General features: G+C 36.4%; 1 protein-coding gene and 1 long non-coding RNA gene across 2 annotated transcripts in view; one reads left to right on the plus strand and one right to left on the minus strand.

The window, feature by feature from the left end:
• Positions 1-1,119: 1,119 nt before the first annotated feature.
• The window catches only part of LOC129241410 (titin-like), a 28,344-nt gene continuing 4,765 nt past the window's right edge, over positions 1,120-24,698 (minus strand). The window contains exons 3-10 of the mRNA XM_054877706.1: positions 24,365-24,640; positions 24,048-24,297; positions 23,336-23,987; positions 23,093-23,277; positions 18,543-18,760; positions 11,512-11,550; positions 1,443-1,676; positions 1,120-1,358 (exon numbers count right to left, since the gene is read on the minus strand). Coding sequence (XP_054733681.1) covers positions 1,508-1,676; positions 11,512-11,550; positions 18,543-18,760; positions 23,093-23,277; positions 23,336-23,987; positions 24,048-24,297; positions 24,365-24,640 — 1,789 coding nt within the window. The 3' untranslated portion in view covers positions 1,120-1,358; positions 1,443-1,507. The remainder of the gene's footprint in view (positions 1,359-1,442; positions 1,677-11,511; positions 11,551-18,542; positions 18,761-23,092; positions 23,278-23,335; positions 23,988-24,047; positions 24,298-24,364; positions 24,641-24,698) is intronic.
• Positions 11,116-15,809, plus strand: LOC129241412 (uncharacterized). The gene is made up of 3 exons (XR_008582136.1): positions 11,116-11,415; positions 11,524-11,618; positions 15,675-15,809. It is a non-coding gene; the product is annotated as an uncharacterized LOC129241412 (long non-coding RNA).

The raw sequence follows: 24,698 nt of genomic DNA on the forward strand, positions 1-24,698 counted from the left end.
TATGGTCATTAGCTAGCCCTATCGAGCCATGCGGACAGAATTTTATGTTTCCAAATATTAAAGGGCTAAACTTCGACGATATTTGGATCCACATGACGACGCAACTTGCCATACAACGCGTTTAGTAATCGATTTATTGCAATATTTAAGCCACCATTCACGCCATACGGCCAGATCTATTGGAAAAAATAGTAAAAACTTGGACTGATCGAATGGACCATGCAACTCGCAGCCGCGACGAACATTTTTCGGAAATCATATTTAAAAAATAAATGCCATGGAATTCCCTACCAGATTATATATATATATATATAATTGGCGCGTACACCATTTTTGGGTGTTTGGCCGAGCTCCTCCTCCTATTTGTGGTGTGCGTCTTGATGTTGTTCCACCAATCTCTACCAGATTATAATAAAAGAATTCATTCTGACAACCTTTGTATTTTGTATTATCATTTAAAGATGCCAAAAAACACCCCCAATATGTGTCAAACTCGTCCATTATTTTCCCCATTCCTACCTAAATAGCGTTTATTGGTTCAATACTTTGATGTTAATTAAAAAAAGTATTTTCTTTATCGATTTTTTTCAAAACAAAAGCTGGGTTTGTCACAAAAACATTTATCTATCTTTTGAACTCGTTTTAGTATTGAAAAATTATGTTTTTAATTTTTAATTATTTTATTAATGTTTTTCCATCGGTCATTTTACTCCAATTAAAGTTAGTTTATATAGCGAAAATTTTATAATTCTACTCCGATCTGGCACGGCTAATGAGTCACAATATCTTATATTCACTTTGAAGCGGCCCAGTCTTAACAGCAAACAATAATAGCCATTGTATTTTTATTGGTTCAAAATTTGAGTTTATTTTATTTCAATATTTCCATTTAATACACAAAACAGAGGTGCACCATCTACTCGCTTACTGATATTTAGTTCTCGCATTGCGCTCCTTTTGAGAAGAAAACCACTACAACTGGCGAGTTCTTTACCACACATCGGCATTCTACTGCTTATATTCCCTTTTGTATTTTACTTATTTACGTCTGTATGCATGCAAAATTGATTTATTGCAATATTATTAATTTTTTGTTTTGACAAACGAATGCGAAATAAATTAAAATCAGGAACATTTCTACATTAAAACATTAAATATAATATGTATCAACATGAAGAAAAAAAATCTGCAACTACATGAAAGTTAAATTAGAATTCTGCATTGGCGCAGGACACACAAGGCATCTGGGTATTTGAGGTTTCTAGTCGCGAATACTCGCTTGAAAATGGCTGGCTGTTTGGTTGTTTTGCTGGTGTACGCATCAGCTTGTGGTTTGCGGTTTTTGCCCCTTGTTCAACCTACCAAAGTTGTTGAGTTTAGCGAAAACATGGTTTTGATATTAGCATGCGTACACATTCCAGCTGGAGTTTAGCTTTACATACATACATACATCTCGCGTAACACGCTTGTGTGCCATCCGCGCGTAAAGGCTACCGGGTGTGGCAAGTTACGGTTGCAATGCCACCTTTCTTATATCCACTTCAGCCGGCACCACGGGTGGCCGAACTTCAATGCCGCGCACTGGCTGTCGGTCCAAGTGATGAATTACTTTGTAAACTTCACTTCTATTCAAGTCGATTTTCTTTTCAGGCTTTTGATACTTCATGAAGTTGACTCTGTGTGTATTGCGGTAGACGGCGTACATAGTAAAAAGAAGAAATATGGAAAAAAGGACGAAATAGAATAAAGTAAAATAAAGCATAAAGAAAATTATTTTCAAAATGATACAATAGTTGAAGCAATTGTACAGACATAATGGCAATGAGAAAAAGGAAATGAGTAAAATGAAAAGCATGTCGGTGGAAAACTATTGAATGTTGAATTAAATAAAATAAATTGCTTGGTGAACAGGGACTTCAAACTGCCAGTCACTCATTCAGTTGGTCTAATATAACTCTGACCTGGCAGTTGAAAAAATGTATGCATTATATTTATATATGTACATATATATGTATAATGAGTGAATAGCAAATAAATTTAATAAAAATAACACACACATTAAAGTGAATGAATCGAAATTTGAGTGACGTGCTATTGATTGTTCATATTTTTTTCCGTAATGATGCGGTTTGTGTACAGATGCAAGTAGGAGGTAATGTCTTCAATATTGAGGGTGATGTTTATACAATACATTTTTCTTATAATCATTTTGTACACAACTGTACAACACATAAGGACTAGAATCTACATACATAAATACTTATTTTCAAGTTGAAAGATACAAAATTTTATTAATATATCCATATGCTTAAAAAATTTGACCCTTCTACAAACATTTTTAATCTGAAATTTTTTTTTCTTAAACATTGTAAAGACATCCAAAATTTGAACAAAATTTAGCGAAAAAACTTAACGAATTTTTTACACAGTATTAATTTAATAACTCAAGTTGCTGCAATAACCTACTCGATCCTTGAGTATAGAAGTCCAACGGAGAATGCTCTTGCCAACAAGTACTACATTGATTTATGTAAGCAATTGAGTAGTAAAGTCCTTTCTCGCTGAACAAATCTAACACACTACAGGGTGCGCCATCTTTAATATCGGTATGTAAACGCTGAAAAACTTTGTCATTTACCAACTGATCGACTTCAACATAGGTACATGTTTTCGATACGTCAATTCAGTACAATTTCAACTATGGATCGCTTTACATCGAAACAAAGCGCTGACGTCTATTGTAAAAAAAGGCGACATCGACTGGTCCCCCAGATCACGTGACTAGTTTGAGATAAAGATTCTGCGGAAGATATTTGGACCTTTGTACATTGGTGACCAGCTGGTGGCGGGGAAGAACTTGGTAGGTCCAACTGGCGTCGGTTAGCAGGAGAAAGAAATGACTGGTGCACTATGTTGAACTCAGACAAAATCGCGTAAGCGGTTATCACGACAATCAAGAAAAAGAAGAAGAAGAGGAAAAACTGTAGTGACATTAAAAGTTCATTGTGGCTTGTTGCTTAAAGCCATAACAAGGGCGGGAACATCGAAGGCATACAAGAGGAATCTCTGTAGGATTAGAACATAGCCCTTTATCATTCTGATCACAGGAAAAAAACCGTAACATTTCAGGAGAATCAGGATGTGTAATTTCGTTTAGAAGGTGTTTTAATCGGATAACTCACTATTCTCGACATTCTTTCATGGACAACTCTACGGATAAGACCCTCATTAAGCTTTCACGCAAGGGCCCTTGAAGAGTCCTTGTAAATGATCGTTTGCATTGTACGCTGATCGCGTATAATCTCTGCAGATCGGACTGTGTCAGAACGTTACTTGTGTCTTTTTGCGTTCTTCACGAGCACTTAAGAAAATTTAAGATTTCTGAATCGGTGTGATTTGCCCATTAGCGACGATAACTGCATGTCTCTTTATTTCTTGAGTTAAGCTATAGTTCTCCATATCTTATGGTATGGTTTCGGGAAGTTAGCCACATATATAAGTATATGTCCTCAAATACTGTATTCGCCGTGTGTTTGGTGATGCGCTTTTCTCGAATCCATGTTTTCCGGTTGATGGGCACGAATTACAGTTTTATAGCCGCGTACAAAGGTATTATAATTTTGATCATATAACGGTTGTAAGTAGAAGAACAAGGGATCGAGATAGGTTTAGATATATGTAACGTACATACCAGAATGTTCAGAATGCTACAAAAAGACGTTCAAAGCATGTATGTCTGTCCATCCGTTTGTCAACGAAACTTAGTGCACACATTGCTTTTTAAAAATGAATAAAATCGGCTAATAACCACACCCCCCACACCCACCTCGCATATTGAGGAAATTTTCGAAAAAGAAACAAAAAAAAAAAAAAACACGTGACATCTTTATTATAAATGAGACATAATTAGTTGCATTTGGTATAAATAATGAAATACTGAACCACCGATTTTTCGATAACGACTTAATAAAACTCGCTCATTCAGATTCGTCTTCAATATTATTGAGATCGGATAAAAGACACACCCAACTTTCATGTGTTAGGACTCAATTTTCATTCGTCTGTCTGATAAACCATTACCTGCATTGTCTATCAGTTTATTTGCTTCCAAATACAATTTTGTTAAATCAATTCAATTCAATTCAATCTCGCTAAAGTTCGGTCCGAATAGAATTTAATACTTGTTTAGTGTAAATTTAATTTCCAATACAAAATTCAATATTCAGAATATGTAATTCAGAAGAATTACTAACTGGCATAACCTTTACTAAAATTGAGAAATGTTATTATTAATAAATTCTTAAAAATTAAAATTATTACTATCGTATTGAATAACTTCTGCTGTAGATGGGTTAGATGAAGATTATTTCTAGGACGATTATAATTTAACTTACTTGTTACACTCATTAGCCATTTACAAACTATAAAATAATCCAAGCAATGGCAAATCTGGATTAAATAACGTTAAATATGCAGTTATTAATTTACCAGCACTAACATTTTACATTCGTTTGCTTTTCAACAACTATTTGCAAGTTAAAGTTTTCGAAGCAATATAAAGTTCCAATTTCTTTGAAACTACTACGCATACATATACATACATATGAATATAAATGCATATGTATTCATGTATACTTGGATGCCTTGCAAGAAAATGTACTAGTTTCTAAGTAGGTGGCGCCTTTGTAGTGAATTTGGAACTACAACTACAACCTAAATATTTACTTCATTTGTAGAGTGTGGATTAAGAGGAACGTGTTCTGACATATTTCACTAAAGTATATACCGTAAGAACGACAGCTTAAGGGGTCCCGGTGGTCTATAGCTCAAAACCTTAGGGTATTTTCAGCAATTTTTTTACAATAAAAAAATTAAAAAGAATATTTACATTTTTTAGGCTTTTTTAACTTCTTTTACATACAACATTTTTTCTTCTTTAATGAAAGAACATTTTTTTTCCTTAATTTTAATAATTTAAAAAATGGCGCTGAAGTTTAACCTCCCGAAAAATTGGACCTCGATGGTGTTGTCCATTATCTGAAACACGAAAACCAAAAAAAAATATTTATCAGTAGGACTGTAGCTATGTCCCGCACTAGAATAAAAAAACAAAAATTTACAAAATGGCGCGGTTTTAAATTTAACACTCTAAAAACCGGGGTTTTTCAGTTTTTAATAAAAAAAAAAACGAAATAATTGATACAATGATATGACTCTAGATGGGCTTTAAACTGCCGGAAACGAGCGTTTTTCAAGCAGAGGCCTTCGCGATCCTGCAAGCAATGCTTATGGATCGTTGATGGGAGGGTGACATAAATATTTTTTTCGATAGTCAAGCTGCGATCAAGGCCCTGTCGTCGCCGTATTGCAGCTCCCGTCTCGTAAACTCCTGTAAGGAGGAATTCAAACGTCTCGAACGTGTAGGAAACATTTCCCTTATCTTCGTTCTTGGGCACAGGGAAATTAAATTGCCGATGAGCTTACCAGGAAAGGGTCAAAAGAACCGGTTACAGTTGTCCCTTTCCCTGACATTGGTGTCCCCTTGACTGTTGTTAAAGGGAAACTACACAATTTCTTTCTAAAAAAAAGCGCAAGACAGATGGAAGCTGTCTCCTCGTGTGCTATTTCGAAAACACTATAGCCACAATACGATATACACAGAACGCTTAAGGTAATGGAATCCCCCGCCATTCAAGAGCAAACGTCATTTGGTGTTCGGACATTTGCGGCTGTGGCGGTTATGTGCTTGAGATTCCTTAGCGTGCCCTTAAAGAAATTATCCAGCCTAGATCGCTTTTCTCTCCTCCACTACATCAACAGTACTGGATGGCTGTAGAAGGTTTTCTCTTTCCAATAATTTTTGTTTGCATAGGTAATGGTTCACATTGTGGTATCAAAACGGCACGTAAGTGCTACTTGTAGTGTACCTGGGCTCCTCGTGCCATCTAACCTACCTACCTACGGGTGATAGCCACTGATGATGTGAATAACCTATTAAGATTTCAGACGAGGTTTTTTTTCACAACATCAGGCCGTTTCGATATAAATGAGTTTAAAGTTTGAGGTACAAAAGCGCGCGGACCGCTCTCCACCTAGTTAGTGGGCTGTAGAAGCTGCATGAAAATTTCACAGTATATTCTTAAAATACTATACTTTCGAAATATCGAAAAAACAAAAAACCGATTTTTTGAAATTTTTAGACAACCGGTTCCCCTTAAAGGGAAATTACTAAAAATGATCTTGTGAAATTTTGTGACTAAATTTCTCATTTTATTGTTTCTGAAGGCTTCCAGTGTATCCACAAAGGTGTAAATTATGTTCCACGCACTGTTTTGTTCTTGTTTCTTAAAGGAGCGAAGAGATATATTTTTTTATTGTTTTTAGTCTTACAAGCGAGGGAAAAATATCAAGTCTTTGCAGGAGCTAAAAGTGGGATCCCAGAATTTCTAAAAAATCTCATATTTTTAAATTAATATGTAATGAATTTTTTGTTTATAAAATGTTCTTCTGACCAAGAACTACATTTTTTTTATTAATTTTTTGCTTTAAAACTCAATTTCATTGATATTGCGGGACTTGCCACTTGCCCTAAATTAGAATTTGATTTCCTAATTAATGTTTTCCCTACAGGGTACTTCAATTCTGACTGCGACTTACCAATTAAAGTTCTGTTTACTTTGCCATATTAATATAAATACACAAATATGTAAAAGAGAATTGTGATGAGGTGGTTACGGATAAAGCAGTACATACATACATATATACATATACCAGCATATACACACTTTCCGTACATATCCCAAATACGAAATCCCAACAAAACTAAAAAAATATGCCTTGAGAAAACTTTTAAAAACTGAAACTATGTAAGTTTGCTTAAAAAAATAAAGGAAATGGGCCTTCTCGTTAAATTTCTAGTGTAATTATAATTTACTGATAAGTGAAATATTTGTGCAATCACAATGCACAAGCTTTATAAATATTCATAAAATATCAAATAACTTTAAATTTTTATAAGAAAAAGCTAAATTTATGCTATTTTTTTAAATTTGGTCTAGGAATTATTGATAGTAACCAAAAGGTATTTTTTTTAAATAAAGTTGTGGAATAAAAATATTTAAAAAAAGCATTTAAGTTATTCCCTAAAAACACCTTTTGCATAAGGAACCATTATAAATAGCTTCTCATGTATTGGCATAGTCAGCTGCACATATTTTGCTCTTTCTTTTAAATATTAGACCCATTTATGCCTTTTTTTAGATTTTTTTGGGAAGGGGACGATAGAAATGTCAAAAACATTCGATTGATGCCGACGCGCCAATGATATATGGGGCATGCTCCCTCTAAACAGACTTTCTGCTGCTGGGTTGCCCATATTCGACGGACACATGTGTTTTTTTTAATTCAAAGAAAAACACAATTTGATGTTTTTTTTTTTATGTTGACGATAATAATCATTTTGTTTGGTTAAAGTAGATTTGTCGAATTCACTTTTTGAATATGATATCTCTCAAATGGCCGCCTTGAGCCTGTACGGCGTATTGTGCCTGTTTTGCAGAATTTTCCATAGTTTTAACTAACATTTCGGCCGGTTATCATATCGCGATAACGCTCCTGATTGACGGTAACAGCTTGACCATCTTCATTTTAGAAGAAAAACGGCCCAATAATCGTTTCCACACTAACGCCGCACCAAACAGTGACTTTTTCGTCGTAAAGAGGTACCTCCTGAATTTCGTGAGGATTTTCAGTGGCGTAAATATGGCAATTTTGCTTGTTTACTGTCCCATTCAATAAGAAATGAGCCTCATCGGACATGATGATTTTGTTCTTCTTCTTCTCCTTTTGACTTCTTTTGTTGAATGTAAATTTCAACAATTTGGGTCGCAACAGGGTTGCCATATGGGTCCTTCGAATATGGGCAACCTTGTAGATGCAGCGCGAAATAATGATAGAGCCGCCGTTATGTTTTCTTGTTGGTTTTTAATTAACAACTTCAGTGCAAACCCTTTACACTTAGACTATATTATTTTTCTTTTATTCGAAACAGTACCAGGTATCTTCTCAGGTCAACTCATTGAGCACGTGTGCCTCTTTCTAATATCTTTCATTCTTCAATCATCTTGACTGATGCAGTTCTTAGATAGGAACCTCTTGGCAGACAATTAGAAATGAGCCCATGTATTGGCTACGTGGAGAACTTATGACTTGTGCTTCTAGGAATTCATTTGTGCTTTTAACAAGAAAATTAAACTCATTAAATTTAGAGCAAAAAAAAGTCGAAAAATTTGTTTTATTTTCCATCAAAAAATATGGCAATACAAATAAACTCAGAAATTGAATATTAGTATAAAAAAAGATTCTCCGGGAGGAAATCCAAATGCAAAGTCATATAAGAAGTGAATGTTTAAAAACACATTTACCTCTGCAAAAGAAACAAATCACAATAGGGTGAAAAATTCCTAAAAAATTAACTATAAGTTCGGTTCACTATGAGCAAATATGTAAATTGAAAATTTAGTAGCCTTACCCTTTTTAAAAGCTCAAAACGTGGACAATTTTTAGAATGGGTACATCACTTCAAAAGTCTGCGCAGTAATAAAAACACAACTTTTTCTATAGCATTGGCACCTGTTTTTTTTTAATTAGAAAGAATTGAAATCGTCTCCTTATCTACAAAATTTTTTATAAAAAGCCCCGATTTACATATATGAAGTATTTTAAAAGTGTTTTTAATTTTTTCCTTAACATTTTTACGTACACTTCTATTTGGTGTTTGACCGAGGTCCTCCTCCTATTTGTGGCGTGCGTCTTGATGTTGTTCCACAAATGGCGGGAGCCACGAACGGCAAAAAATTTTTATTTGCATTTTTTTTTAGTTTTTTAGGAGCTCTTTCTTGTCTGCGTAGGTGCTACCGCTTTAGAAGAAAACGTTTTCTATTGTCATATTTGATGTTCATGCACGGTGATTTATCTTTTTCAGACCAGTAATCGTTCTTATATTTTTCACCCATTTATGGGGAGATTTTAGCTAACATCCACTGGTGTCGAGAAAGTTCCCGTTAGATATAGGGTTATTCAATAGGTGCGCTTCAACTTTTTTCCGATAGGGAGGGCGAACGACGCAATATTTTTTATTTTTCGCTTGTCATTTGTAAGCTTCATTAGTATACATTTCATCATGGAACGCTACACACTTGAGCAACGATTGCAAATCGTGCAAATTTTTTATAAAAATAATCGTTCTGTTGCTGCTACTTTAAGAGCATTACGGTCATTTAACAAGCCGTCCCGTTTTGGGGTTATGTGAAGTCATTGGTCTACAGTAACAAGCCGGCGACGATTTGTGAGCTCAGAGCCAATATTGAACGCGAAATTGCTGGAATTTCGGCCGATTTATGCAAAAGAGTGGTCCAAAATTGGGTTCAACGATTGGACTTCGTAAAACGTGCACGCGGTGGTCATGCAAAAGAAATCGAATTTCATACTTAAATGTATATGTTCAAGCTCGATAATACAAAGAAAATTAGTTAAAAAAGTCAAACCGTTTGTGTTTTATTCAAAAAAGTTCAAAAGTTGAAGCGCTCTTACTGAAAAACCCTATATGTATTGTACATACAAAATTTCACGTTTATTTAATGGCAATGCAATTTGTATGGATGTTGACAGGCATTTCACGTGAAACGCGAACTTTGTACTTAACTAAATAAATATTTGTTTATTCCATTATAACGATTAAATATACATTTTTTTCCATAAAACTAACAGTGACTACTGTCCTTGGCATGCACACATTTTGCAGTAAGCTCTGTTATTTTGCGCTTTTTCGCCAATTAAAAGCTTAAACTTTCATCTCCTTAGAAAAATTAGCTTTCCATAAATCAACTACTTCAATAGAAGATCCAAATTTAACCTCAAGATAAATAATTATGCATGAAGCAAGTGAAATTCAGTAAAAAATAAGATTATTTGAAGTTACTAAATAACCTGCACAAGTACCAAGCCAGGATGAATGGAGGAATCGAATGAATAAGTAATATTCGAAAAATTGAAATTTTTTTTTATATTTTATGAAACATAAAAAAAAAATCCACACATATAAAATTCAAATAGATAAGTATGAATATGCACTTGTTCAATGTGGTTCAAGTTGAAAGGGGCATGAATAAACCGTTTTGTAATCGATGGAAATCTGGGAATTTTCGGGCTAGTTCGATTGCTGTCACAAAATTCTAGTTGTAAACAAGATTTTTTCTGACTAGTTTGTTTTGTTTTTCAGATTCAATTAGTTTTGCATCTCTGTACTTGCTCTGCAGGGAAAAGCCGAACCAGTATGGAAACGTTCTAGTTCAGATACCTACTGGTATTTAAGAGAAGAAAGTATAGGGTATAGAGGTATAGAGGTATATAGAGGGTATAGAGAGTATGTATCTGAACTAGAACGTTTCCATACTGGTTCGGCTTTTCCCTGCAGAGCAAGTACAGATATATATATAAATGATCGGATATTTATTTCATTATAAAGAGGGAGGTGTGCCGTTTGCCACTAACATCAGGCAAACGACCACCACGACCACGCTTACAGGACAATATCCTTTTCATGAAATTTTCCATAACCGAATTGCAAAGTGGCTGCCCTATGTCCTCGATAGCCATACGAATTCCATTTTTGAGGTCTTGAATCGACCCTGGGCTGTTGGCGTAGACCTTCTCTTTCACGTGGCCCCAAAGAAAAAGTTACAAGGTGTAAGATCATAAGATTTCGGTAGCCAATTGTGATCACCTCTTTGAGAGATAACACGGTCCGGAAACTTTTCCCGTAAAAGATCAATGGTTTCGTTGCTTGTGTGGCCGTAGCACCGTCTTGTTGAAAATAAACGTTGTCCAGATCAATGCCACCCAATTCCGGCCATAAAAAATCGTTATTAATCTGTCGATAGCGCAATCCATTCATTCATAACACCTGTTATTGGAAAACTATACATGAATTCAAATTCTCTAAATGCAAGTAATCCTAATTTTCAATGTAACACAATTTTATGGCATTTTATTTATTGTATAAATTTTATAGCATATATTATATTTATCTATTACGATTGGTATATTTCTGATCGAAATCTGAAAACTAACATCTCATAAGAAAAAGGCAGTTGCCTGACTAGTTGAGTATGCAACTAATACTACAATATTTAGTTGTGAGATGGTAGTTTACAACTAGCACATTTTCTACAGCGTACATAAAAGTATGAACAATAATATACACATATCTGGTTGCTCAAACTCGTTTGCAGTGGAATCAATAAAAAGGATATAAAATTAATTGTAATGAAAATTGGCATCCCAAACTCAGAAGCATCGTGCTATCCTAAGGATACTTATGCAAGTGTAAACTTAGAGCCTAGTGGTCATTGGAAGGTAAAAAATATTTTCAAAACTATGGATAAATAGAAAATATGAGAAATGAAATGAAAGTAGTATTTATTTATTATTGTATATTTACTTCATACATACCTTGGATCGTAGCCGAGCAATGGACTTTCAAAAGTACAACTTCGATGTGAAAATGCAAATATATGCCGGTGAATAGATGTGATGAAAGTGGGCGTTTACGTTTGTTCGTATGTATGTTTACATTTTTTCGTTTGTAGTTGTATTTATTGTTGTTGTCGAATGCGAGAACACAAGTTGATGAAATGAAGTGGAAAATGAAAAAGTATGAAATATTTATGAATTATTACCAATATACAGTGCTTATATGTACATAAGTATATACAATTGCAAAAATGGCTTTATTACCCAATGGCTCAAAAGGCACAAAAAATAATTAAATGTTAAATAATGCATACATAAGTATATAGGAGTGTGAATACATGCGTTACGTTATGTTGAATGCGGAGTAAATATAGATCAAACTTATAAAATAGTGATTTGCTTATATGTAGGTGTAGATAAGCTCACAAGTAGCCATATGGATGGAAACAGAAAATAAGTGAGGCCTACTAGTGCGGTCTTTCGATAGCAAAAGGGCTTCTAACTCGTATCATATTTGTACATATATAAAGGGTGAGCAGATTGGAGGTACTTTCTTCAATGGGGTTTTTTAGACATACCACGCGCGACTACTGTCGAACTAAATACATAATTTTTCAGTATTCATTGACATTTCCTCATGGAAAGACTTACGCCTCAACAGTTTGTAAAACGTGTAATTGTATTACGATAATCGACGCTCTGTGAGAAGTCCTCATCACACGCTCAGACCAACTTATGGTGTATGGTGATGAGGCCCATTTTTGGCTTGATGGCAACGTCAACCTGTCATACGCCAAATTGCCTCAATTGGGCTGCAGAGCTACCCGAAGCCGCTCAAGAACAGTCATTGTATCCATTGAAAACACCCGGCTTGAAAACAACCATTGGTGCGGCCTAGGGGCGGGAAGAAACATCCACCCATAATTCTTCAAAGATGAGACTGGCGCCAATGTAACAGTGAACACTATCTACTAAACTTTATAATCGACTTTTTTATGCCGAAAATTGAAGCCTGTGATCTCCATAACAAGTGGTTCTAACAAGACGGCGCCACTTGGCATATAGCCCGTGAAACAATGGATTTACTGTGTCTCGTTTCAGTGAGCAAGTTATCTCTCATCTCGGCCCTTTTGACTTTTATTTGTGGAGGTTTGTAAAGTCTAAAAGCTTTGTGGATAAACTAGTCTCGATTGAGGCATTGGAAGCCAACAGTACAGAAGTTATTGACACGATACCGACCGAAGTCCTCAAAATTGGTGTTTTTCGTATTTTTCGATGGCCGGAATACGGCGTAGTTGCGGCCAACGTTAAAAAAGCGATTATCTTTAAAAAAGAAATGTACTGAATAATAAAAATTGTCCAATCAATTTGAATTTTTGTTATTTTATTTCAATTTAAAATTCAATACCCCTGCCGTGGCTATCCCAAATTAAACGATTTGCTTGTCGAAAATAATATTTCAAAAGAACGTACCCTAGTTTTGCGATCGTTATGTAGTTATAGTTCTCATATGAAAGCCATGCGATGCAGATGCTTACGAGCATTCTCTTGAAAATGAAAATACGTGAGTTTCGTACGTTTATTAAACCAAATTTTTCCCGCAAAAAAAAAACTTCACTTACCACCCACCACAGGTTTATTCAATTTCAGTGCGACCGTAGCAGCGCTGCTGCCACCGCATGTGCTGACCTGCCGATTGAGATCACCTAAAATGTTGGGCAAGATATGGGACAATCGGTTTGTGATTATGAGCGAACTTGAAAAGACTGTAGGATTAGCACATGAATTAGTGGTTTTATTAATATTTGGATATGGCAAAGATTTCCGTAAAATGGGTGCCGCGATCGCTCATAAAGAAGTGTTTGTCCCCAAATTTGAGACTTTTAACTAGGTATACATCCAGTACAGTATCATTAGAAAACCCTTGAAAAGTATATTTAGTAAATATAGAACTTTTAAAAATGATCCACCGAATTTATTTTATGTGGTAACTCCTCTAAACCTTGTTAGGTAGGCCTTTCCAAACAGGATAAAGAAGCAAAGCTTGTGGGCCTGGTGGTGAACGAGGATAAAACGAAGTACCTCCTGTCACCAAACAAATAGTCGCCGCACTCGCTTGCCGGCATCCTCGTCACTTTTGACAGTTAGGTTGTAAGAAACTTCGTTTATTTAGAAACCAGCATTAACATCGAACACAATATCAGCTTTGAAATTCAAGGGAGAATTTCTCTTGCCAACGAATAGTACTTTGGACTAAGTTGGTAGTATTGAGTAGTGAAGTCCTCCTTCCACGAACAAAAATAATATTTTATAAGGCTATCATCATGCCCGCCCTAACATATGGCGCTTGGCGTACGCTTGGACGAAGACAACATCCGATAAGGCGTCCATTGGAGTGTTTGAGAGAAAGACTCTGTGGACGATTTTTGGACCTTTGGACGATAGTGACGGCGAGTAATGGAACAATGAGCTTTTCAACATAGACTTAGCGCAGCGAATAAAGATTTAACGGTTACCTTGGCTAGGTCATGCCGTCCGAAAGAAAACTAACGCTCCGGCTCTGAAAGTACCAGTAGCAGAGGAAGAGGAAGGCCTCCTCTGCGTTGGAATGATGAGGTGGAGAAGGACTTGGCTTCACTAGGTATTTCCATCTTTGTTAAGCTCGGCCATATTAACTAAGCGATTATCGCAGAAATCAAGGAGAAGAAGTACGCGAATACTTAAGTTTGTAGCAGAGTTTGAATTTTTAGACCCGATCTTCTTCATTAACATCGTTAATTAGAGTAACATGAAGTGAAGCAGTAAAGTAAGGCCAGAGTGAAAGAACAGCATAAATAGGAATTACGGATATGAAATATACTAAGAGCCAATTAAAAAGTGCCACAGAAGGCTAACATCCAAGTATAAACAAGGAACAAGGTCTCGTACAACTGTCTGGCTTAGATGTAAACAACCCAATAAGGTTCTTAAATCGCACAGACTGAATATAGTCATGCCGTAAATAACTGGTAAACAAGTTGGTAACAAGGATGTGGCAACAAAATGGTGCGGAGGTGCTAGTTGGATTCTGGATGAATCACCACTCTAACCAACCAACCAACCAACCTCCATAAAGTGCCGCTGAAAAGACTCGAAGTTATTTTGCGTTTAACCACTTGGTCATTCAATAGGCAATTGCCGGTTAAGCTACCCATCACTGTCGAGAGTTTTCAATTGGTTAGCCTTAGCAGCTCCCTGGCATATTTGTTTTCTCACTGACCTGGGGTCTACCCGTGCACTTTTATCATCCTCCTTACAGTTTTATGCAATGTGGCTTCCGTGATATAAATAAAGTATTTGGAAACCTGATTGCATAGTACTCTTATTCAGATGTGACCGAAAAGGTTTTGCGAGATTAATTTCGAACGCATTATCAGTGAGCCGAGGGCCTTCATAGCCTATTGGCTATCGGAATAAATGATTCTCTTTTTAAAGCGGGTTTTAATCTTTGATGGTAGCTACATCCGCTTGGCAAACACTGTAGTGTTACGAAAGCTTAAACTTAAGCTTACTTTTTTTACAAAAGATCAATGCACCAACCTTTTCAAGGAAAAATTTAGTGGCAACAAATGATCACATTATGGTTCGATTTCATGGCGAAAGTTATTCACATCTATTTTGCTGCATTTGAAATCGAACCGTAAATGCTTTCATTCAGCCTGAAAGTAAAATGTCAACAATTTTATCAAATGATGTAAAATAAATGGAATAACTTTCATCACCAAATTGATATCATACATTTTGTATTTTAATTTGGCTTTTCGTTGCCCGAAAATTTTGTTTGAATTTTTATCTGATAAATAATGACGTTTGGTAAATGTGTCAAAAATTATTAAAAAAATGCACAAATCATTTTAGGCTTGTGAAGCCTGCAGGTCATATATTTTAGTTTTATTTTAGAAAAATATCATATTAAAAAAATGTAGTTTTGACTGGAACTGCTTGGTACTTCTATGCATACACACATTTTCATAAATTTATGCACATATACATATATTACATACATTCACATTTTTAATTCACAATTCAAAACCACTTTTTATTAATATTTAATCACAAACATAAAGCTCAATTACTGAAATTTTTGCTTCTATCTTTTTCAGATTTCGCATTGAATGTATCCACAATTTTTTCGATTGAACAGGTAATATACCATTTGTATGTATGTTTATGTGACATACAGTACAGACACATATAATTTTTCATGCAATTTATGGTCGTAGAGAATGCGAAACTTTTACACAATACAATAAACAAATCATGATTAATGTGAGATGTTGCAAAATTTTGTGAACTTTTTACAATAAAATACTAGCATATTTAGGACTCAATTAAACCCACTGTGAATTTTAAATATTTCTCTGTGCATGGTATGCTTTTTACTTCGAATTAATAAATTTGTTATAGTAACATAAATGCTATTATTATGATATATGGAACGACGTTGCCTGTTTGACAACGAGCTCTTCGCTTATGAACATCTGTAAAAAAGTGCAGAAAACTCTGAATATGATTGACACTTGGTGCTGTGCGAATGGGCTATCGGCAAACCCTACCAAAACTAATATTGTTCTCTTTACCAGAAGGGGGAAACTTGATGGACTCGTTGTGCCTAAGCTAACAGGAGTCACAATCAAGCTATCCAAAGAAATCAAATATCTTGGAGGAATTCTCGATAGTAAACTTCTTTGGAAGTCACGCGTTGAAACAAAAACATCCAAAGCACTGACAACCTTCTGGCAGTACAAAGGTGTCTTTGGGAAAACGTGGAGTCTTTCTCCTAGCAAGGTCTTATGAATCTATATGGCTATGATAAGACCTATTATCACCTATGCATCAGGGATCTGGATGAATAGATTCTCTCTCGTGGGAGTGAAGAGGACCTTATCGAGACTACAACGCACTGTGGCCATCTGTTGCACCGGATTTTTTCCGATTAATTTAGGCTCGGCATTAGATGCTCTGATTGGTTTGCCACCACTTGATGTTTTCATCCAAGGAGAGGCCTTGAAGGCCATCTGCAGCCTGAAACACAATGGGAACTGGTACGGCCCCTGTCTGGCATTGGAAAACAGAGAAGGCATGAACTTCAATCCAACGATTCTCTCCATGCCCCTTGACTCCATGCCATCAAAAGTCGTACTTGAAAAGAGATACAGTGTAGTGCTGCCAGAGGCTCAGTTGTGGTCAAACTCTGAAATGAGCCCGGCAAACACTGTTTTCGCATTTCCACGGATGCCTCCAGGATCGAACATTGCTCCGGCTCTGGGGTCTACGTGGAATCCAGCGGGACAAAACTGCACTTTGCTCTTGGAATGCATGCATCTATGTTTCAACCGGAAGAGTATGCAGTTCAAAAGCGGCGAACTTTGTTGTGAAAAACCGATGGTGAGGCAGATCTGTATGTGTCTGCAGCGACAGTCATGCTGCGCTCATGGCCTGAGACAGCCTTCCAACCACATCAGTGATAGTCGAGTCCTGTAAATCTAGGCTGAATTATGTCGGTAGATACAATAGCCTGATGTTAACATTGGTCCCGGGACACGTGGGTATCGCGGGTAACGAGATCTCTGACTCTTTAGCCAGAATGGGCTCTGAGATCAACTTTCTTGGCTCGGAGCCCGTTCTGTCACTTCCTTCTGCAGCCATCAAATCCACGGTTAGCAAAGGGGTAACTCTAACCCACAAGCGAGCTTGGCAGGCTGAGAGAGGCTGCAGATGGACTAAACTGATGTTACCTGCCATGCCCGATTGACTGTCGCAAACCCTCCTGTCATTAAGCAGAAAGGAGTGCAGACAGCTGGTTGAACTGATAACAGGCAGAAGTGCATGGAAAGGGTGGGCATATCAGACAGTATACTCTGCCCAGCTGTGAAGAGGAGGGCCACTTCCTGTGCATCTGCCCCGCCTTCGCTCGAATCAGGTTTGAGGTCTTTGGCACTTATGTGTTAAGAAGCGACCACCTTGGCTCCTTGGCACCACAAGATCTACTTGGATTTCTTCGGAGATCGGGTAGATTTAAGGAAAATTAAAAGGGAATCCAAGTGTAGTGCAATGGACTTAACTAATGTCTAAGTGCTGCACTTGCTAGTTGTCCCGACAAAAAAAAAAATGATATATGGGTTGAATTTGCTATGCTAAGCTGAATATACATATGTGGCAATTACAGGGTTGCTTCTATTTTTCTGGCCTTGGGCAGATAATTAAGTTTTGGTGGTTTCATTTAAAAGTTTTGAATGAATAATTTACCATTAAAAAAATATTTGAAGGAATCGGTTAATAAAGTTATTTTCAATACCAATACATATCTAACTGGAAGACTCTATCAGCGGACTGTCTTTCTCCACGCATAGTTACTGATTGGCCTATCGTCCTAAGTCACGAAAATAGTCTCTAACATAAAATCTCAAATGATACTTTCAAAATCAATGAATACTAGCCCTAATGAGATTTTTTTAAAGTAAAAAAGCCCGACTGAAGTCACATTGAAGGCCTTAGGGTGATTGTTCAATTATTTAATGAGTTCTAAAGCCAGAAATTCATTCACAGTAATAGTACTGTGCGTTGACTTAGTGAGATGGTGTAAAATCGAACTACAAAATCCAAGAGCTATTTTCCACAAATCTCAAGGTAATATTTTTGGTTTAATTTTGACACTGGATTGATGATGATTGATTTGATTTTAACCGGGCTTTCTAATGGATAATTCCCGTTCCTTTTCTGATAAAATATATAAATATTTTCTAGGCAGGCGTAATTTTTTGAGTTGCATGACTAAAATAATAGTGTATTTCCGGTATGTGAGAAATAAATTTAAATGCCATCCCCTTGAACTGATATTCTATTAAATTATTCATAACTTATAAACGAATGAATAAAGTGTACACGAACATGTGCAGGTATATATGTATGTGTGCATATAATTACATAAACAGGCACTTAAATTAAAAAGAAAATGCGTTGTAAATTACCCCAATGTTGTGCCAGTTATGAGTTCCGCTTGTGCACTTAATGTTTCCGCTATAAATTCATCATTGTAAGCATCTTTGGGCCGATACCAACGCCTACCACCGGGCAATACTAGTGGCCGTTCCGAGGATGGTGTTAATGGCCCAAAGGCACGTTTCGAACGACGTGGATTGTTTTTACGTTCCAACTGCTCTTCGAGCTCCTCAATGACATCGTTACGCTGCCAGTTTTAGGGCCAGTTTTATGTAATTTTCGGTCATTTCATTCACAAACAAATACATGTAAATGGATTGGTATTGCGCATATTTGAGAATGTATGTAGAAGAAGTGTGCGGCTATAATAGTGTAGGTGGTAGCTTTTGAATGTATTTAATTAGGTTTGTATGTCTGTTTGGAGAAAACATTATTTTGTGCGTTGGCTATAAACTTTTAGCTTTTCTATATGCTTTGATGTTATAAATAGAGTAGTATTTTAAATTAAATTCACTACTTTTTATGTATGTAATTTTAGAATTGCAAGAAATGGCTATAATTTTAGTAATTTATTAAGGAGTTGTCTCAGTTTTTTTTTAAATATATATATATTTTTTTTGGTATTACGAACTTTGTTTTTTTTTTGATATTTTGAGTGTTTTTTTTTTAATTTACAGAAGCTGCCGATTTTGTTAAAGCACGCTCTGGCTTAAATTTTCATCTTCATAATTCAAAGCGTACTGTTTGCCGCTGTAAAAGACCAAAAGCTTTAAATAGGGCTATTATTTAGTGGATAATCGCATGTTTAAAACTTTTGTAGGTAAATAATTTGGGTGGTTGAATTGGGAAATGTATTCGAAAAGTGAGCAAATTAATTAAAAGTCTCGTACTACTTAATTTTTAACAAACCAGAATTTATTGCAAAACTCAGATAAAATTACTTTCAAAGCATTAAAAAATGTATTTGATTGCTGTTGCTTCGTTAAAGTAAGACTACTTTCGTGTGAATGAAGTAGTTAATCTTATTTTTTCTTATATTGTATAATTTTTAAGAACAAAAAAATTGTTTTTTAATACGGAAATTATTATAGAAAACATATTTGCTGTTATAAGTAAATCATTTTATTTAGGAAGACCAACAAAGCTGTTAAGTAATAAGTTCAGAAATAGGATATTAGACTTTGACCAAAATTTTCTTGCTAGTTTTAATTTTTCTTATTCTTATAAAAAGTGATAGTTTGGAAAGCCTGCGAACAATTTCGTAATATTGCAAAAGTGAAAGATTTTAGGGGGTACTTTTAACAATCTTACTTAAAAAAAAATTATACGCCACATATAGTTTGCCTGGAAATGACCCAGATGTTAAATAGAAAGTTTACAAATCACTAAAGCGAGTTATCTTTACAATTAAAATAAATGAAGTCCATCTGGAAAATGGTGAACCCAGAACTGGTGGATATTTTTGGGCATTCATGTCATCATGTCATCAATGGAGTCCGGAAAAATAATACCGAAAAAATCTAGTAATATCTGCATAGCGAATATAGATACTTCACCGAGATGTTTTTTCTCCTCCAATTTGTTGAGTGCTTCTTCATCGGGCTTGGAAATAGAGCTAAGTCAAAATTTTCATTTAATATTTAACTTTAGTTCTTTGAGCCGCTACCACTAAATGAATTGCGATAGTGAAATGCTCAGTGCCCACTGCATTGCATGTTATCCTACATGCAAAGGAGATACCTATAGTTTTATGCCGCTTAAAAACGGCAGATAACTTCTATGAGTAGCTTTTTCATGTCAAAAATAAGGCATTGTCAGCTGACATCCAATGGCTATTAGAAAAATCTTTCGTACTTAGGCACAGACACATTCGGCGCCTTCGCCAGATATGAAACATAACAATACTATTGGATGCTCATCCAGATCGTGCAGTTGGAAAGATGGCTAGTGTAAGGGGAAGCATTGAAGAAGATTAAAATGTAGCTGGAAGTGCCGTCAACGAATGAGGAAATCGAGTTACTGTACCTATTGTTAAACGATAGTAATAAGTATCACTATGCTATGGGGGAAATGGCAACTGTTTTCCAACCGAAAATTTTTGCGTCCCTGAAAGTAGTCGAATGGATAATCGAGAGGAGATGCAGTGGGAAACTGATTGGAATTTTCAGAGACAGTCAGGCTGCACTGAGGGCCCTGGAGAAAACGAAGCAAACCTCAACGATTGTTCAAGAATGTAAGAGGAAGCTTAATTCTGTCGCAAGACAAAACAGGCCTGTACTTATATGGGTCCCAGGACACTCAAGTGTTCAAGGAAACGAAATTTCCGATGAATCAATAATCGGAAACAGTTCCGCAGGAATTATGAATTGGATCAGCGATTATGTATGCAATTTACATGAAGAGCTATGGTCCGGTCTAGAACGCTGCAGAACTGCAAAGCGTTTTGTGACAAATCCGAACAGAAAACTATCAAACTTTCTACTAAAACTTGGAAGGAAAGACGTTCGGTTGATGGTCGGTGTTATTACAGGACTCAACTGGTGGCGTCATCATATGACCATCATTGGAATCATTGAGGACCCAATGTGCCTGTCTTGCTTGGAGGAGGCGGATAGCCTTGAACACTTTTGCTGTGAGTGTCCTGCCTTTGCTAAAGCAAAACTACGTGTTTTGGGTCCTGATGTCGTGAGAATGAGTAATATTGGTTCTCTAAAACTGGAGGATATCTACAGATTTATCAAATAATCTGGAAAATTCTCACCGGAAAAACTACCCCTGTCTCTGTCTCTACTTTTCTCCTTTCCTCCCTGTCTACCTACCCTCTTTCCAGAGCTCTAAATACGATGGGCTTTTCAGCCTGAGTGATTTAGGAGCCACCAAATCTTTTGGTGCCCCTGGGCTCGACCAATTCAAATTTTATTCAATTTCACCTATTGTTGATGATATGGACCTTGATCGCCAAGACAACGAAGATTGAACGACTTAGCGCCCTTGAACTATTGGATTTGGGCTTATATCAGAAATATAATTCTTAGGAGTAAGCCAGAAATCATTGAAGTTCCAAAAGAAAACATTCTGCACAAAATTCCTAGACATAGAGCTTTAATTCTGCCCAAATATCATCAAATATATTATGAAAAGAATTGGCATTTGTAAGGGTGCACGCGAGGGATATTTACATTCTTAAATTGCAATCTCTCTACTATTATATTTAGTACCTGTATGTATGTTAATAAATAGTAATAAATTCTCATTTAACTTGCATATAGAAAATCGACTCAATTTAAAAGACCCTGTATCATTTTGGCAGTATGAGCTGTTGTGTGTACCACAACACTAGGTTATTTAGGGAAATAAAGTGACTGACGAATTGGCTCACCCCGTTGATGCAGGGCCAATTAAACGTCCCACTTTTGCCCAATTAAACTTTAATAGACACTGTGCAAAAGGAAACTTGTCGATCACAGAGGTACCGGAATCCCTCACCAAACTGACCACAAAGTGGTTGCGAACTCTGGTAGAGGTAATCAAGGTTCAAAATTTAAGGCAACAATAGAGGGTCACCGTAGGTATCATCGGTACCCAAATATGTGTCTCTTGTCTGGAATAGGAACAAAGTTTTTTCTATGTTGGTACACTTTTTCTAAGGCGGCTCATTTCGGTAAAATATTTTTATTAAAATTTTTCATGTTTATTAGAGAGTCAAAAAAATTAATTAAACAAAATCTCATTCCTTACTGTTTGAAGACCTTTCCTAGACACTAAGTACATTGGGCCTGAGCGCTTAGAAAATCGCTACTTTCTCGCAGAACTTATTTCATGCATGCAATTTTGTTATTCGAGAGTATTTCGAGCCAATTTGAGTTGTCTTTGCGTGTATCTTGTTAATTCTATAACTAGTTCAAGATATTATTTTAAATACCCGAGTATTAAATGAGGCTTATCAATCATATTTTATTGGTATGGTGCTTATTAGCATTCATTTGTCTAGTCATGCTTGCAATATTTGGGAACCAGCACCGAATTTAGTGTGCAAGAAAAAGCTGCTGTTTCTTGACGCAAACTCCACTTATTTGACTGTTTTACTGCTTTGCTGATATTAATGTTTATTAGCACCTTCGGCTAACCTTACTTTAAGAGTCAAATGTTTGTTTAACGATTGACTTCCTGATCGTGAAAATGCGTTTTGTGGAAAAGCAAAGCCAGCTGGAGATGGTCAAGCATAGAATAAAAGTATAATTAATGGCATACTTTTCAGGAAAAAATCCGCGGATATATAAACTAGGAAGTTTTAATTTTTGGCTAAGCTTGATTTCTACGTTTCCATGCTATAAAGACCAAAAACTGAACTTTTAGATTCCAATTAACGAAAGAAAGAAAACTAAGTTTTGTATAGTAAAAACTTACTCGTGTGTACTTATCGTATATCTAAGCCTAAGTCAGTATAAAAAAAATTATATATAATAATATTTACTATACTTAGCAAACTTTAATTAGAAAAAGTATTTTGTGTAAATAAGCAACCATTTTTATTTATAAATAGGTGTGTGGTATTTGCTTGCGAACTATGCTAACTCACCTTTTGTTTTTTCGCATTCTGCTCCTCTTCCATTATTTGCATATCCTCTTTATTTTGCCTTGCCTCCTGTTTCTTCACATCATCCAAAGCAGAAACTGCAGTATTGGCATTTTCTTTTGCTTCAACAGTAACCGGTTCAGTAGTTACGATATCGCCCTTAGTGCAGGTAGAGTCCGGATTGGGTGCTAAAAATATTGTTTCCTTATAAAACTCTTCACTATGCGCTTGGTGAGCTCAACCTACCTTCTTGTGTTTTTGTCACTTCAGTGATTTCCTCAATCTTTTCCAAACTTATGGATCGAGTCTCGGCTGCAACTGAAGTGTCTACCCGCTGCGCTTGAGTCGTCACTGTCTGCAATTGGAAAGCTGGCAACAGTGTCGCCAACTGCTTTGTAACTGAATCGAGTGTGGCTTGTATGGTGGATGGCAGTGAGGAGAGTGCAGCCAGTTGACGTTGCACATCGGCAAGTTGCCGTTCGAGTGCAAGCTCTTCTTCGGTTTTTTCGCGTTGTTGTAACTCTGGGACGTTGGGTTCAGCGGATGCATTTGTTGTTTTAGTGGTGGCAGACTCCTCAGCGCTCTGTTCGACTGCTGATGGTGGCGGTGCTGTCGTTTCGTTTGGTGGGGAAAGTTCTCTCTTAGTTTCCTGCACTTCCTCCTTGCTTTCCACAATGCTATCCTCCATCGTTTTTAGCTGATTTTCTACCTCTACTTGTGGTTGCTCGTTCTCCTCAGCTGGTGGCTCTACTACAATTTTGACTTCTTCCAAATTGGGCAACTCACTGTCCTTTGGTGGCGGTTCTTCAACTTCCTCAAATTTTGGCGGTGACGGTTGCTTTTCTATGACTGTCGAGGGCTTTGTTTCTACTGGATGTATTGCCTCTGGCGGCTGCGGCTAGTATATGACGATATTGTAATTCTTTAAGTTTTTGCTTAATGCATTTAATCTACTTACCATCGGCGATGGCGAACGTGATCTTGACACGACAATCTTCACTTTGTATGCATTAGCCGCTCTACGCTCTGCTTCGATTTGTTCCTTACTTTTCGGTACGGGACGATCAGGTTTCACTAGAAAAGTCGACCACTTTTTATTTTCTTTATCCTTTTCTGCTTTAGTTTTCGTGGCGTCCGCATTGAGAGTCCGCAATACATCGCTTGTCATACATACACCCGGCTTGGGAAATATTCTATAGAAATTTACGCTAATATAATATAAGTTAACAACCAAAGTCAACAGCACTTCATGCACATTTGTTTCACAAAACGAACCCAATTACGTTGTGCTCCTTAAGAACCTCTGATTCACCAGAAAGCACTGCTGCAATTTCTTCTTCTACCAACTTAATTTCCGTTTGTTCTGAGAGTACCGAAGATGGGCGTTCCGGCAAATCGGATAAATATTCGGTTGGTGATTCTGCGGAATCCTCTAACTGACGGGGTAAAGGACTTTTACGTCCACTCACATCGAGAAAATCTTGGGGGGTAGGAGAACGTTCGAGACCCAAAACTGGAAACATCTTCGGCACCAATTCATCCTCGCCTTCACTGCAATGCGAAAGTCATACGAAATAAAATATAATGGGCTAACTAAGTTGTATACAAC

The sequence above is a fragment of the Anastrepha obliqua genome, chromosome 3 (genome assembly GCF_027943255.1).
Source record: "Anastrepha obliqua isolate idAnaObli1 chromosome 3, idAnaObli1_1.0, whole genome shotgun sequence".
Taxonomy (NCBI): Eukaryota; Metazoa; Arthropoda; class Insecta; order Diptera; family Tephritidae; genus Anastrepha; species Anastrepha obliqua.